This window comes from Anoplophora glabripennis, unplaced genomic scaffold (genome assembly GCF_000390285.2).
Source record: "Anoplophora glabripennis isolate ALB-LARVAE unplaced genomic scaffold, Agla_2.0 scaffold354, whole genome shotgun sequence".
Lineage (NCBI taxonomy): Eukaryota > Metazoa > Arthropoda > Insecta > Coleoptera > Cerambycidae > Anoplophora > Anoplophora glabripennis.
In genome coordinates, this window is record NW_019416649.1 from 40,972 (window position 1) to 58,135 (window position 17,164).

The 17,164-nt window shown below is 35.4% G+C and overlaps 1 protein-coding gene across 5 annotated transcripts in view; it reads left to right on the plus strand.

Annotated features, from left to right (window-relative positions):
* LOC108906905 overlaps positions 1-17,164 on the plus strand; it is an 83,907-nt gene that overhangs the window by 14,392 nt on the left and 52,351 nt on the right. For 4 of the 5 annotated variants that reach the window (XR_002763059.1, XM_018710343.2, XM_018710344.2 and 1 more), the window contains exons 3-4: positions 4,154-4,285; positions 9,381-9,463. Coding sequence is in view for 4 of the 5 variants with exons in the window: in XM_018710343.2 (XP_018565859.1) it covers positions 4,154-4,285; positions 9,381-9,463 (215 nt within the window). In the remaining variant the exon portion in view is untranslated. The remainder of the gene's footprint in view (positions 1-4,153; positions 4,286-9,380; positions 9,464-17,164) is intronic. The other variant, XM_018710346.2, reaches the window with a different exon arrangement.

Consider the following 17,164-nt stretch of genomic DNA (forward strand, 5'->3'; position numbering starts at 1 on the left):
TGAACAATTGCAAAATATACCGTTCGTAATACATTACTTGAGAGGAAACGTCCCAACTGCCTCAGACAGAATATTTGAGATGACAACTTTGAGCTAAGGTGATGTACGTGAGATGACCATTCCAATCTACTATCAAGTGTTATACCAAGAACTTTGCAATCAGATTTATGAAGGCATTTGTCGGTGCTAAATGTAATATTTTGGGTTTTGGACTCATTGAGTTTTAATTTGTTTGAACAAAACCAATTTTTAGCAAGTTGTAGACTGCCCAAACTTAAGTCGTTACCTTTTGTAATTAGCGTAGTGTCATCTGCAAATATAAAACAGGAGGCGTCCCCCACACAGTAAGGCAAGTCATTTATATATAAAAGAAACAAAATGGGTCCCAGGACAGAACCCTGGGGAACACCATTTTGAACGGGGAGCAAGCTAGAGTCATAACCATTTAAACATACATACTGTTGCCTGTTGGTCAGGTAGGAAGTAAGTAATTCAAGCATACCATCTCTGATCCCGTAATATTCCAACTTAAGTAACAAAATGTCTACGTTAACACAATCAAAAGCTTTTGAGAGGTCACACATCGAAGCATTCGATTGGACACCCTCATCAAAACCCTGTACTGTAGCATCAATCATTGCCAATAATGCTTTAAGAGTAGATCTACCTTTTCTGAAACCAAATTGGAAATCCGAGAACATATGCTTACTTTCACAGTAACTAACTAATCTATATTTTATGATTAACTCAAATTTAACTATAATTGAAAACAACTTTTTATTTAACTAAACCTAAAGTTTTATTTTTCTTAAATAATTTTTATCGAAATAAATAGCTTACCTACTTCTCGAAGATTAGGATCATTCAGAAACAACAAACTCGAATTTAAAAGCCTTTTATTCACAAACTTGGATTACAAAACATGCCTAAAGACAAACAAAAACTTCCTGGGGAGGCTTAGTAGTGCCACAGGAGGTGGGTAAAGTGGAACGGGCCGCAGCCCCCATCTGGTCCCAGCTTCCATCCGCAGTACAGCACAAAGGGAATGTAGCCCACGTGGAAGACGTTCCTCAGAAAATCGATGACTAATTCCAGCCTTTCTTTAACCTCGACGGAGATCTTCATCATGTAATTTTAGATTCGCTTCGCGATTCAAAGTCTGACGGACTGTCAAAATTTTTGGAAAGTCGATTTGCGATTGTCGCTGTCACCGCTTGTCAAAGCGTTACGGAGTGATGCTATTAAAAGAGTATACAGGGTGTTTGTAAATAAGTGCGAAATATTTTGGGGGGTGGTTGCCGAAGTTATTTTGCGAAAAAAAAGTTCATATAAACGTAGGTCGAAATATGCTTTTTTTATTTTTATTAATTATTTCAAAGATTTTAAGGAGGTATATCGGGTTTACTCAAATGCACAGATGTACTTGAAATTTATATAGCGTATTACCCAGTGCNCCAAATTGGAAATCCGAGAACATATGCTTACTTTCACAGTAACTAACTAATCTATATTTTATGATTAACTCAAATTTAACTATAATTGAAAACAACAAGTTTTATTTTTCTTAAATCATTTTTATCGAAATAAATAGCTTACCTACTTCTCGAAGATTAGGATCATTCAGAAACAACAAACTCGAATTTAAAAGCCTTTTATTCACAAACTTGGATTACAAAACATGCCTAAAGACAAACAAAAACTTCCTGGGGAGGCTTAGTAGTGCCACAGGAGGTGGGTAAAGTGGAACGGGCCGCAGCCCCCATCTGGTCCCAGCTTCCATCCGCAGTACAGCACAAAGGGAATGTAGCCCACGTGGAAGACGTTCCTCAGAAAATCGATGACTAATTCCAGCCTTTCTTTAACCTCGACGGAGATCTTCATCGTGTAATTTTAGATTCGCTTCGCGATTCAAAGTCTGACGGACTGTCAAAAATTTTGGAAAGTCGATTTGCGCTTGTCGCTGTCACCGCTTGTCAAAGCGTTACGGAGTGATGCTATTAAAAGAATATACAGGGTGTTTGTAAATAAGTGCGAAATATTTTGGGGGTGGTTGCCGAAGTTATTTTGTGAAAAAAAGTTCATATAAACGTAGGTCGAAATATGCTTTTTTTATTTTTATTAATTATTTCAGAGTTTTAAGGAGGTATATCGGGTTTACTCAAATGCACAGATGTACTTGAAATTTATATAGCGTATTACCCAGTGCTCCCTCCGTGCGTTATATTTTTTTGAAAATTTTTTTGAATATAGATTTTGAGATATTGTTGCTGAAAGTTGTTCATTTTAACATAGGTTTCTATGGCGAAGATGGACGGTGCGGTACTTTTTTGCCCACAACTGAGAAGAAAATGTAGAAATTGTGAAACAAAACTTTTCCATAGATAGTACACAATATTATCTTATTGTTGATGTAAAACTAATGTAAGTTTTGAACATAGTACAGCCGTATTAATTAGAAACAGAAACCAATCATTGCATTTCTGTCCGACTTGAGGATTAATGTGGCAACGTCGCAATCAGCTGACAGCAAGGAGGGAATACATTTGAAAGACTTGATAAAAACGAAATTGATTTCAAACATATACATTTTTCCTAAATCCCATGTACATTGTTATCAACAATAAATTATCCACAACAGATGATTTTTTGTAATGTTTTTAAAAAACTAGATTAATTAAAAAAGACTAGGAAGCTGTGATATATTTATTGGAATAAAAAATACAGTTGATAAATCCTTTTAATATATTTAATGGTTTATAAAAACATCGTAATCATTACCCAGCAATATTTAGGGTTACATAAAGTTTTCTTTACTTGATTAATATAATTAGTAATACTTGAGATAAAAGCATTTGTACGGAATAACAAAGGAACATAAATATTTCTCAGCAAACTTTATATCTAAAAAATTAGTTATAGTTGCAAAACTTTTGTAACATTACTAAAATAGAGATTAAAAACACGAACAGTGAGTAATAATGTAATTTCTATCACAGAACCTTCAAAATTGCATCCAACATTTTCTTTGACTTGGACGAGAGATGGGCGCGAGTGTCATTTCATTTCTTTAGAACTAAATTAACATAATTCTCGTTGTTTTACCAGTTCACATGATTTACGGATTTTAAATAAAGGATACAAATCTTCGCGAGGATAATACGATATATTTGCTATATATAATAATTATATTGTACATAGTTTACACACAATACATTTTTGAACGCGTACGCATCTTTACCCGAATTTGACGCGCAATATCTCCGATGTCCGAGGTCTGTAGGTTCGCAGTGTGTACAACTGCTAGTTAATTATTAGCGCTGTTGCCACATCTACATAGTCTTTATGCGTTCATTAAATATAATTTAAAACTACTAAAATATGATATTTTATGTTGTTAAATAGTCAATATGTATGTTATGTGCGTATGAGTAGATTTATTTCCTATATAAATAAAGTTTATCGCAAATAATTTCAATAGAATTTAATTTTTTCAAATTGGCAGCGGGCTTTAGTCCCATAAGAAAAGCATAGGACTTCCCCTGCGCTCCTCACTTCCTTCGGACCCCGATATACCTCCTTAAAGATATTGACTAGAGCAAATGTGTCTTCATGTGAAAAAACGCGTAAAATTATGTTTTTTATAAAAAAAAATTTCTCGCGCTTTATTTCTTTCTCTTCAAGTGTTTGATTAGGCGGGATCTAATAAGACTGGAAGGAAAAGAGCTTTAAAAGCTTACTATCTCAAAGAAAACCTCCGCATCGAGGGTTTCTGATCTCAATGATGAGTGACATTTATCTTGTATATCAATGAAAAGTTTCGTCAAAGAATCTGTGATGTAATATCGGCCTCACACAACTTTCACACTGATAAAAGTATTTCCTTTAAGAAATTCCTTTGAGCACGCCGATAAAAATGTTTCGCGAGATAATTATGGCAAAAAGATTAGTTGTTTTTAACAGGTTTAGTGAACTCCAAATACCTATTCAAGATCATTAAAAGAGTTTCTGAAATACACTAGCCCATGAGCAGATCCTTGAGGCATACCAGAATCTAGCATGATAAATTCAATAATTATTGTTCTTATACGAGAGATCATTATCTCTATCTTGTTTATAGACGTGATCGGTCAGTTGAGAGCTCTGTCATTTTTAGAACGAAGATTACATATCAATCAGAGTGGGCGCTGCTATGGTGAACGACGAGACTCTGGGGGCCCTCTTGCTGGGGGGTAGGCCGCCAGTGGCGTTGCCTGTTGTAGAAAACGTCGCCCCCGCGTCTTCCAAGGTATTTTACGGCTAGTCAGCACCTTTGGATATTCGAAAGTCAGATCCAACTCTTTTAATTGATGTGCGAAAAAGGCGTTGTTCGGTACGGCTTAATATATGAGTGTAGTTCAACAAATAAGAGCAAATTTAATATTTCGAAGGGAAACATATATAGGGTGTCCCAAAAAAAACAATTCCCTGATAACTTTTTAAGATTGAATCATATTAAAAACTGTTTCAGATAAAAATTGTAAAATGTTGTGACCTTGGAAATGACATTAGCCTAAAGTTTCAAGGTCAAAACGAGGTCAATTTGAAAATATTAAATGGACATTCTATTTTTTATGTCAGCAACTGAGACGTCGCCAAATTTTACATCCTACAAATCTTTTTATCTAAAACTTGATAGGAGTCAATCCTAAAAAGTCATTGGAGGGGTTGAATTTTTTTTTAGATACGCTATACAGGGTGGCTCAAATTAGAAAAAAGTTGCGCCTTTTCAGGGTCATTAAAATAAACCAAACAGATCAAAGATATCTGCTGCCTGCCTTGAAATATTGTGAAAAAACTAAGAAGATACGAGTAATTAATTTTCGTCGAAAGAAAATTTCTATGGCCACTAGTTTCAGTTATGCAACATTCAATTGTTTTTTTTTTCTTATGAGCGCCATATTGAATTTTGACAGTGACAGTTAGAGGATAAAATTATGAAGACGTCAATGTGTAACACTACTATTTTATTTGAAGAATAACCCATTAAATTAATGAAATTCAAGAATGTACTTAAAAATTTAATAAAATCTAGTTGTTCTTGACGTAAAACAAAAAGAAAAAAAAACAATTGAATGTTACGTAACTGAAGCTAGTGGCCGTAGAAATTTTCTTTCGACGAAAATGGATTTCTCGTATCTTCTTATCTCCCAGTTCCAAATTTCAGCTCTTTCTGTTGTGAAATAAGGACGCTAGGTGGCATTTTCCAAAATAACTATTTTCAGTTTTTTCGCAATATTCCAGAAACGGCACCAGATATCTTTGATCTGTTTGGTTTATTTTAATGACCCCGAAAAGGCGCAACTTTTTTCTAATTTGAACCACCCCGTATATCTTACGGTTTCCAAGATGCCAATGGTGAGCCATGAAAAACGGACCACCCTGTATATGACACACCATAATTTATTATCTATTTTAAAAATAACACAATATAGGTTTAAAAATACTACAAACGGACATTAACTACTATTTGGCAAATATTAATATTCTCATAAATTTTTAATGAAAAACAGAGATTAGGAAAAAGTATATTTGATTAGAAAATAATTACAATCAACTATTTAGATTTCGAGGAAATGATTTTGCAGTCATATTTAAAAGGCATACCCAGCTGGACGATGTAGTTTGATTACTAAAATGTATCTTAAGTTTTATCGACCTATTTGGACTCTAGGGACCCCCCATTATATAGTATGGCCAATTCGTTACAAAACACCCTATATAGGTGAAGGATATATTTCCTCGTTGTGACTTCATTAACTTGATTTGTTGTTCCTTCACAAAATATTTTCAGTTCGCTGTTAATTTTAGAAACACTCGTAAATATTAATGAAGATTCCAACATTTTTGCCGACAAGGAAAATATTTTACAGTTTACCCGTGACGGAAATGAATTACTTATTTTGAAATATTGTTAAAGTGAGATTAACTTGTCAGAAACTATTTCACTCCGCTGAAAAAGAACCTTAGTCTCCCGTTAACGCTAAAACACGGACCATCCATCAGAAAAACGTACCCCCGAAGCAGATATGAAACGGGAATGAGCTCCGTTATGTATCCGCTTCTAATCTCGCGGGATTTTTCAAATAAAAGGGACTGGATCTGAGGTGAGGCTTTCGCCAGTCGAGTATCTCAATCTATTCCCGATTCCCGGGTTTTTGTTTTTAATTTAGACGCTGTTTCCCTCCGTTTGCTTTCTTGCATGGCCCTATTGATTTTGCAGTTGGCTTCTAATTTAGATTAAGCTCTCGCTCCTTTAGTTTTTCTTTGTTTCCGTCGGTTCGGTCCAGACGCTGATCTCGCTGTGCAAGTTCCGCTTTCGCGGTCAGCGGAGACAGCGAAGCAGAGCAAGGGTGAGGTCGAGGAAGGTTATTGCCGGGGTCGCTGAATCCGAATCCGGAGTCCGTTTAACGAAGTATTTTTCAGGTCAAATAATTTTTTTGATGGGAACGAAATTTTGTTCCCAGATGCTGAAAGAACGAGAAATTTTACGTTCAAGGTTATTTAAAGGTCACTCTTGTTTTTTTTTAATGTTAAAATACAATTTCCAACTCCGGCTTCTGAAAGACCGAGAAATTTTACGTTGGGAGAAGTGGTTGCGTTATTTTTTATTTTCAAGGTTATTTGAAGGTCAGATCTCCCTCTCTAACTTCTCAGGCTGATATCTCGTGGGAATAGAGATGTCGGGAAAATGGCCTCTACAAAAGTTGTCTAAGTTATTGGAGGCCACCATTTGATGACTTTGAATGCCATGTTCAAGGTCAACTCTTGTTTTTTCAAGGTCATTGGGGCAATGTCACCATCTCCAGCATATTCTGAGGTAACAGGATTGGAAATATTTGTTGCCATTTTTATCGCCTCAAAATCATGAAAACCAGTCTCGTGGATTCGAAAATCATTATCTTACGGTCTGAGAGTCGACTCTATTGAGTTTTATCAAAATGACCTTCAAGGTCAAAGCCAAGGTCAGCAAATCCCCGATGACCCAAGCAACTTTTATAGAGGTTATAGAGGTCATTTTTCGGATATCTCGCTAGCCTGACGAGATACCAAGTGTATTACCATAAAAAAAAACAAGAATTGACCTTCAAGTAACCTTAAACATAAATCAACCACGTATATGATCAATTTTACGTTTTTTCAAAATCCTGGGATAAAAATTGTATTACCTTCAAAAAACAGAAGTTGACTTTCAAATAACCTTGAACAAACGAACGTCGGACTCGGATTCATCGACTTCAAGTCGTATGCGTTTGGTCTAGTCTCTCGCACATTGATTTTTTGTTCCGTGGGACTGCGTTTTTTGTATTATGCAAGAATTAAACTTTATTTATTTATTTAAATCGTTAAATTACAAAATACACATTTTTTTCTACAAGAGATACCTACAAATACTAATGTTTAAAGTTATTTATTTGTGGTTTAGTTCGTTTTTTCTTATTTATTGGAAGGGTCAGTTGGTTAAGGTAATTTTTGTGAAAATAGTTTTGCCTAACGAAAAATCTCACGCTGGAAAAAAGAGACAAATACAAAATTTAAAAAATCGAAGTTATAACAACTCTTGTGGATGCAATAAACATTATGTTGGAGAGAATTTTCGATCAAAAAAATAGGCAAAAAACAAATTTAAATTGTTAAAAATAATTCAAAAGCAAAAATCGTTATAAGTTCAGAAGGCGAAAATAGATAGATTTTCGAAACGTCGACAGCTTTTTGAATTGCAAGATATACAAGAATATTCAAAATTCAGTACAAAGAATTTAGTATTGTATTTTTGAGGTCCACAAATGATTAGTTTTCAATATACAGAGTGTCAAAGTTTCTTATTTTTTTCAATTTTTTAGGAATAATTTCCATTAGATTTCCAGTAAATTTAAATATGGCATTGTTTTTTACGCTGCTTGTAGAGAGCGCCACCTATAAGGGTACACTTGAATTATATTGGCCCTAACATTTTTGCTACCCTGTACATTGATGTTTCTTATTAGTGCGTTTATTCCCCTATCAATTTTTAAACAATAACGGTCGAAATCTCTCAGACCAACCGTTACCAAGATATTGGCTGATAAAGAGTTAAATGAACGCCATATTTTCAAATTTACGGAGAAAAAATTTAAAATTTATTTTGAACTCACGTGTATAGGAAAAAGTCTTATTTTCACCTCAAAAATACGCCCCTAAATTCTCTGTAGTGCATTTTAAATCTGCCTGTATATTAATGTTTATATTGTATTTTGTATTTGTCTGCTTGTTTCAATGTTTTTGGGGTTAGGAAAAACTATTTTCATAAAAATATCTCGAAAAAGAGGAACTTCATAAAGTTGAAACTAAGATGATCTTTAAGTTCTAAAGACAACAACAAAGTAGGGTGTGCAAAACAGCGTTATAAATAAATTGTCCCAAGGTCAGACAAAAGCCGCTCGCGAATTCGCTCTTTTTGTACTGCGATTTTAGAGACAATTAAAAAAGGGTTAAACTTTTATTAACATTAACTTTTAATGTTGCTAGAGCGTTTATGACATGTACTATCAATGTAAAACTTTGAAATTTTTCTTTTCCGATACGTTTTTTCACCGCCATAAAGTGTAGTATGTCTATTAATATTTTTTTACGTGCAAACTCTATTTTCCTTGTTACCGATCTGTATTCGTCTGAAGTGAAACTGTACCTGTGTTTGTGAGGTTTATGTTTCTATTAAAAAAATCATCCTGACGTACGTAAAAATTATTCATCTTAACTGATTATTAAAATTTTAATATCGTGTTGTTTTCTTGAAGATAGTCTCTTCTCAATAGATTTCGACTATTAATAAAAAATGTTACAAATCAATAAGTCCACACACCTCCGGAATATAAATGAGAGCTAAGTGAAAGATGGAGATTGCGTTAGAGGAAGAGGGAAGTGTCCTATCTACCCTGAAAAAGTTGGGGAAGGAGACTTGAAACTTTCAAACATGTTCCCTAAGTGGACTCGTCTGAAGGGGCGTGATGGATTTTATAATGTGATTTATTTAGTTTTCTCTAGACGAGACGGTCAGTCCTCTAGGAATCAGATAGGATCTCGCCACATCTTCCGGAAAACAATAAAACTGGAACTTTTACAGCGGCAAAAACATTTTATACTTTTTCGTTACTACAAACCAATCTGCGCGTTGTTGTTCGCAATTCAAAAAATTTGCCTGTCGATTTTTTTTGCACGATCGTTCTTTGACACAATTTAACTGCACCTTTTTAGCACTTACGAGCATGCTAATATTCTTTAAATGCATGATTTTTGTCGAATTACTATAAGAATGCACAAGTCTACTTATAACATCAATTAACGTAGCGATTTTTTCCTTTTAGATAGTGACAGAGAATCAGTTACCTCCCTACCCTGACAACCTTACACTCGCTGATGGTGCTTGGCAAAACGTGAATGGAACGAGGTAAGTCGTTTGGACAATATTTCCAATTTTTAATTTAACATCTATGCTCATCCACCCCGTTTTCTAGACTGCTGATCACGCTTATAATGATCCCAACCCTCGCAACCCCCTCAAAGGGTGTAAAACCACCCTTAATTTTTCCAGTAATTGCTTTTGACCCCATCAATGGGATTGCGAGAGTTGGCGACGATTTTCACCGTCTTATTCGTGATCAGCACCACCAAAAAGGCAAAGTAACGTAACTTACCTTGTTGAATTCCACAAAATCCGATTGGGGGGTAGTTCTAGGCTGTTAGAGGCGGTTGCGAGGGTTGAAGAGGGATCGCGACCCATCATATTTGCGATCAGCACCCTCGAAAGCAGGAGTAGGGATATAGAGGTCATTGCTGATCGATTTCTGTAGTCAATTTTTCAGTCAAATGTTTCAAAGGTGACGAATCATTTCATCTCGCTGTGACCTTGACTGTAACCGCAAGGTCAAAGTTGGGATCACATCCAGATGTAAAATTTTCTGTCGAATCCATTCCCAGGGAAAAAAATAGACGTTCCCATTTAAAATTATGAAGTTGACCTTCAATTGACCTTCAAGGTCACAGTTAAAGTTAAATTCAAGGTCCAGTAACCGCTTTCCCCCAATGAACACCTTTCATTTTTTGAATCGAAGGCTTCAGTGACGGATATTCAAGTATACCGATTGGGCACTTGGTATACGGGGTGTTTCTGAAATAAGGGCGCAACTTTTATTAAATTTTCACATTAATGAAATTTCACACGGAGCTGAAAATCATCATTATTAAAATATGATGTCGACGTCCCGTCCTCTTTTTTTAGTCTACTTCGCTGGTACCAAAAGTTCTTGGCTAACTTGATTAGTTTTTGATATACAGGGTCTTTTTAAATAGAACACCTTTCAAAATTTATAAAACCAAGTATAAGTCGTTAAATCAGTCAAAAATAAATTAACTGTCAGTATTAAACAATAAAAGACGAATACTAAATAAATCACATGGCCAACTGAAAAAATACCTATATACATGCTGTTACAAATTTGCTTCTCACTACAGGGATCTCGGAAACGGTAAGAGCTACGAAGTAGCTTAAATGAGGGCAAAGATGCGTAATCAGGGGACCAACAACATGCCTGTAAAAAATCAAGGCTAACATGATTAGTTTTCGAAATATTTGAAAAAAACCGAAATTTTGGAAATTTTTATTTTAATTCCAGCCTTGTTTGAGGAGATATTGAAAAACGAAGAACACTTTCTCATGGCCACCTTTTGCCCTCTATCGAATGGCATAATCAATTTTTATATGTAAAGTTTCGTCTCTCCAGGACCATCATCAACCTCATTTTTTTAAATACGACACTGGAAATTCTATTACATTTTTTGTAAGCCTTTATGACCCCCAATACTGTACTACCTCAGCCCTAACCAGATTCAGACGTTTTGTCTCGAAAATTCATCTTCAGTGTATTCGTATTTAAAAAAATGAAGTTGATGGTTCTGGAGAGACGAAACGTTACATATAAAAATTGATTATGCCATTCGATAGAGGGCAAAAGGTGGCCATGAGAAAGTGTTCTTCGTTTTTCAATATCTCCTCAAACAAGGTTGAAATTGAACAAAAACGGATATCTGTTATTATATATGGCTGAAAAGGTAAAAAATTCTGTTCAACAGGATGACCAAATACAGGATGTTCTATTAAAAAAAACCATGTTTATGTAATATCGGGAAAACTGTGCGATTTGAAAAAAATCTGAATACGCCAATGGCTTCCTCATATGAAATAGAACAAATAATGTTGAAACTTCTTTCTTCTAAATCTAATGACAACGGAGATAGAGAGGTTGATGTAAACAGGCAATTTTTCAAAAAGACCCTGTATATCTAAAACTAATCAAGTTGGCCAAGATCTTTCGGTACCAGCGAAGTAAACTCAAAAGAAGAGGACTAGACTTCGATATCAGATTTTTTGTATCTATCACCGTTTTGGCTGTACCCTATAAAACTATCGAAAATCAACCACTCTGTATATGATAAAGGTGTAATAGCAGCTTAAACTAAGACAATATTAGATTAGAAGTTTTTAATAAAATATTTTATTTACGTAAACTTTAATTTTGAAAATTACACTACTTTAAAAAAAAACAATTGTAATAAATTAGTATAAATATTTGTTAACAAAAGAATTTAAAAATATAAAATTTTATGTTAAAAAGTAATACATTTCCATATTTCAAAAATTTAGCTCTGGAAATTTAGATTAAAAAAATTATTGTATTATCTATCGGAATCAGAATAAAATATAAAATATAAAATATTAAAAAAGTTTTATTAAAAATATTTCTAAAAAAAATAATTCACTACCTATTTCTACCTACAATTTATATTTCTCCGGTTCTCTCTCTTATCTTGCCGGCTAAGTAATACTGCAACGCACAACGCACGTGCACAAGATGCACAGGGTCCGATTACATTTATGGTTAATTTTCTTAATTAATTTCCTCAGAAACAGAAGCATTTAGACTATCACCTGCTTAATAAAAGTTGCTCATTTTCGTGACCTCTATCGCCCTTTTCGAGGAACGCACTTATTTCAGAGACACCTTGTATTATGGTCCTATATTTTTTCTAAAAAATACGTTTTTTGTCATGTTTTCAAATTCATGCTCAATTGGCATTGCAATAAAAACACGATTGTGGAAAATAAATTCTAATCCAACTATCCAACTACACAAAACTTAATAGCATTAAAACTAAGCCCGTGTTGAAACAAGCGCGTGCGTTAATCCTGACGCTTCCAAAGCTTTTTTCCGTGTGGAACTTGTAAATCCGGCACGTGCCAAATTAACAACTTGCCGTTAGAAACGTCGCACCGCCTAGCACCTCCACAAAGGAAAAAAACCATTCAGCGAAGCCCTTTCAAAGCCGCCCAGTTGACATTAAAAGGCTTTTAACAAATCGATTCCCGACAGAGGGCCCATTCGGGGCCGAATCCCCTTAATTCGCAGAAAGTAATGAAGCGATATTAGGAGAAGTTCCATTCGACGAGTGGGAAAGTTTTTAAATTAAGTTGTATATCATAAACGGCAACTTTTCCTATAAGGCTCAGCGAGGATATCGATTTAATAATTTCGGTGGACGAGAAGAGTTATTTAATGAACGAAGAGGGGGATGCTTATCCTCGATGATTTCGGCTTAAATAATAGTAATTGCGGTTTTCGCTTCCTGCTGAAGCCGAAAGTTTTCTTAATTATCCTCAGCGGTTGCGGAATAAAACCCGTATCTCTTACGATGTTACAATTTTTGACATAGTTTTTCTACAATTTGGTCCTATAGGATGTTTACGAAAGTGGGGGTTTTCCTTTTAGCGTAACTGAGACAGCACTCAAAGGAAAAATAATAAGAAGCGAAAAAATAAGAAAACTTACCCATTCTGTTTCTGTCTGTTATGACACTTCCGTTTTGTACCACGCTACGAATAATGTAGAAAACTGAACCATTTTGATCATATCGCCCTATCCACCAGTTAAAAAATATGTCGCGGTTCAGAAGGGATTCTTCTGCAACTGTTTTTGCATAAATTACTCTTATCTTGTCAAAACATGTACGTTATTCATACTCGGAAATACTGAGACCTACATTTAATAATCTTACGAACTTTTTTTTCAAATTAAATGAGCCATATTATTTGTGAATGAAAAATTGAATGCCCTTTCAACTGGTATAAGGTTGTCCATACTTGTATGTATGTATTTATATCGGAGAGTGGTGGAATTGTTTTTCCACCTCGGCACTTAGGCCTTATTAGTCCCCTTGTACACTCTCCTTCATTACTCGAGTACTTTTCTTCAAACCATCCTATTTACTACACGGGTGGCTTGGTGGCAAAGTCTCGTACAGTTTATGTATGACAGTATAGTATGATGTCTTGAGTTACAGAGATTTTCTTTGCGCATGCGGCAAATGTTGAGCGACCCAGGTCTCTAGTAGGTTGCCACAGCCACGTCCCCGAGCCTGCCTTAGGTCATCCATCCAAATTCCAGCCTGCGTCCGTGATGCCTCGGCAGATCGAAATCCGCCGGCCAAGACACCCGGCTAGGCGGTCCCCTTGTCCATACTTATCTTTAACACTTTTCCAGACAAATCAGGTACTTTTCTAAAGTCCGAAAGAGTAGCTATGTAACAGCGTCAAAAAGGCCTTGCATAACCACTTTTCTCTCACATTTTATCAGGCCTGGAACTGACAGTGTCAATATTTACTGGCATGTTTAAAAAGTGGTTTGACAAACAAAAGTAAACCACTAACAACAACTAAAACAAAACACAAAACGAAACAAACTGAAACTCGGAACACAACAAGGAGAAGAATACTTAGACCGCTGATTTACATCAATTGCTCCAAGTGTCCTCCATTTTGTTTAATACACAAACGAATTCGGTTTTTAAAAGACTGTTCAATATTGGTCAGCATGTCTGGCGCAAATTCTTGAAATGCTACTGTAATGCGCTGCCACATATATTCCACGGTAGTTGGTGGTGTAACGTAAACTGACGAACCGCAGCGGTATTGTGAGGTGGAGCAGCATCATGTTGCATCCACATTCTTCGAAGTGTAGCTAAAGGAATGTCGCCTTACAAATCTCCTAGAGTGTTTGTTAAAAAGTTTCAATAAACTTCTCCAGTTGGACAAAAAAGAATGGTCCAATGACTTGGGTTTCCAAAATTGCTCCCCACACGTTCAAAGACCATCGTTGGCTGTGTTGTCCGGAATTGGTGAGGATTGACTGTGTCATAATAATGGCAATTATGACCATTAACGAAACCACTTTTATGAAAAGTCACATCGGAGAACGTGACGCGTTTAAAAAAATAATCATCTTGATTTAACATCTCAAGTGCCCACTGACAAAACTCCAGTCTCCGCTGAAAGTCTACTTTTAGTGACTCTTGGTGTAATTGGATGCGACAAGGATGTGCTGTGCTGTGCTGTGCTTTTGTAAAATCCTACGTATCGACGTTGTACTAATACAATTACAAGGCCTTCTTGACGCTGTTTCATAGCTACTTTTTCGGACTTTAGAAAATAATCTTATTTTTCTGGAAAACTGTTAGAGATAAGTATGGACAACCTTATATCAGTCGAAAGGGCATTCAATTTTGCATTCACCCTTGACAATTAATATGGGTCATTCCATTTGAAAGAAAAAAGTTTTTCAACTCGTAAGATTATTGCTCACTGTTTTGCTCACAGATGACAAAACGAACTGTGAAAACTGTGAAAACTGCAGGTTTCTATCGTGATTTTTTTCAAAAACAATTGATTATTTCGAAAACGGTAAGTTTTAAACACATATACATATAATAAACACTACCTAATATTAAAAATGAATTCAAAAACGCAATAATATACAGGGTGTTCCATTTAAATTAACAAAGTTATGTAGCGCTTATACGAAATGCTAAAAATATTTTCTTTACATGGCCCACATGATTTTTGTAAGATCCATACAGTTTCCGAGAAAAAAAATATTGAAGTAGTATTTTCAACCCTTACATCGCTGAGCTACTGCAGTCGCTAGCGTCATTCGCTTTGTGCGCTGTGCGCAACGCGCTTTCTCTCTGCACGATTCCGAATATTGAAATCCGATTTTAGTATTAACGTTTTTGCGATAGTGTTTACATTAGTTTTTCGATTGTCAAAAATCTCTTTTAATCTAGAATTTTCTCTGCTTTAAGTGTTTGGGCTCTATCGAACTGTAAAAAAAGTCCTTCGCTAATTTTTAGAGCAAACTATTTTCCAATGGACAGTCCTTACAGTCCAAAGACGTTTTGACAAAGGAAACTGTACAGTACACCATTCCGCCTCCACCACTGGCTTTTGCCGGTAGTGACGTCCCATTTCCAATTATTCCCGTCGTGTCGCTCGGGGTTCCGCCGCCCCAAATGAGACACGTCGGCAATATTGCGATTAGTCACCGAGGTTTCAACCACTTCAAATAACCCATCCGCAGGCGACGGGGGTGTTTTTTCTGTCCGTTATGGATCCTCAAAATGATTGCCGGTTACAGCGTGAAGGTCTCGTGTAGTAATGCCCTTTGCCTTGAGGAAAAATAGATTTTAGTAATGTCTCTAATTTTCTTAAATATACAGGGTGTTCCAATATTAATACGCAGATACGCAATATTTACGGAGGTAGCACTCCCTTCTGTTTTGCTTAAAAATAAAAAAAAGAAGAGCTTTTGAGACAAATTACCTTCACAGTACTAAAGACAATAGTTCGACTTATCGTCAGTAAAAATTTGGAATTTTTTTTATCAATTAACAAAATAATTACGACGAGTTAAAGTGAGAGGTATCAATTTTGTTTTGATTTTTTCAACTTGCTTATTTTAAATAGAACACCCTATATATATATTTTAGGTGGACTTTTATGAAGTTTCCCTATTCCTAAAATTAACTGTTTTCGAGATTTTTTTTTCAAAAAAATAGAGAGAAACAGTGACTACAGGTGTTCCATTTAAAAAAACCGACTTATGAAGATTTGAAGTTAACTAAACTCGGCATTCAATTTTTAGCACCCTGTGTGCAATTAAGCCACTTTGAAAGTATAATAAGCTTAGGGGTCTAACTATCCCCCCTATAAATATTTATTGCTTTATCTTTCTTACTATAAAATGTACATGGTTTGAAGCTAGTCACTATTTCTCTCCATTTTTTTTTTAAATTAAATATCTCGAATACGGTTAATTTTAGGGAAACTTCATAAAAGTCCACCTAAAATAACACGTAGAATATAAAATTGTAATAATATATAGGGTGTTTCATTTAAAATAAACAAGTTGATGGCGACTTCCGGTATAACCGGAAGTGGTACGTGGACGCCACTATTTTAGTTGAGAAGGGCATGCCCGAAAACCCGGAATCCCAAATTTTCAAAATTCAAATCCAAGTAGTCTGAAATAATTCTAATGGGCCGTCACCGTGAGACACCCTGTATATGGTCCAAATTTCAAATTTGTTTGCTCCTACGTTTTCTTAATATCGGCTTCCAAACTCAGAGGTCTATTTCATTTATTTCGACAGTGAATAATTGCGAAACGCCATCAGCTGGTGGAAGAAGCCATAAAGACAAAGGGCTCAGAAACGTTGGAACTATTCCACTGGTGGAATAGTACAACGTTCATACATAAATTTAAACGGTTAAAGCAGTGAAGTATAGAAAAATTGTGTCGGATTTGGCCTACATCACTACATATTATAAAACAAAGTCCTCCGCCGCGTCTGTCTGTCCGCGATAAACTCAAAAACTACTGCACCGATTTTCATGCTGTTCTCACCAATGGATAGAGTAGTTCTCGAGGAAAGTTTTAGTATATAATTTGTTAAGTTTTTGTATACATTAACGATATTTGTTGGAGCTGTCGGAAAAAAATAAGCCGTCTGGGAGCTTTCAAGGAAAACGCTGCCTAAACCCTTTTAGATATAACAAAATAATGTATGGTGGAATTGTGTATCTTATATAGGTCTACAGAAAAGTCCGCGATGGCATATGTCTACCTAAGGATAACATACTATATCCATTTTAATACTTTAAAAAATGGGCAATTATAAAGCGGTAATTGGAAAGCTATTTACACAAATACGGTATTAATGCTTATCATTTTAAATACGTTAGTTGGCTTGAGCATTTCAT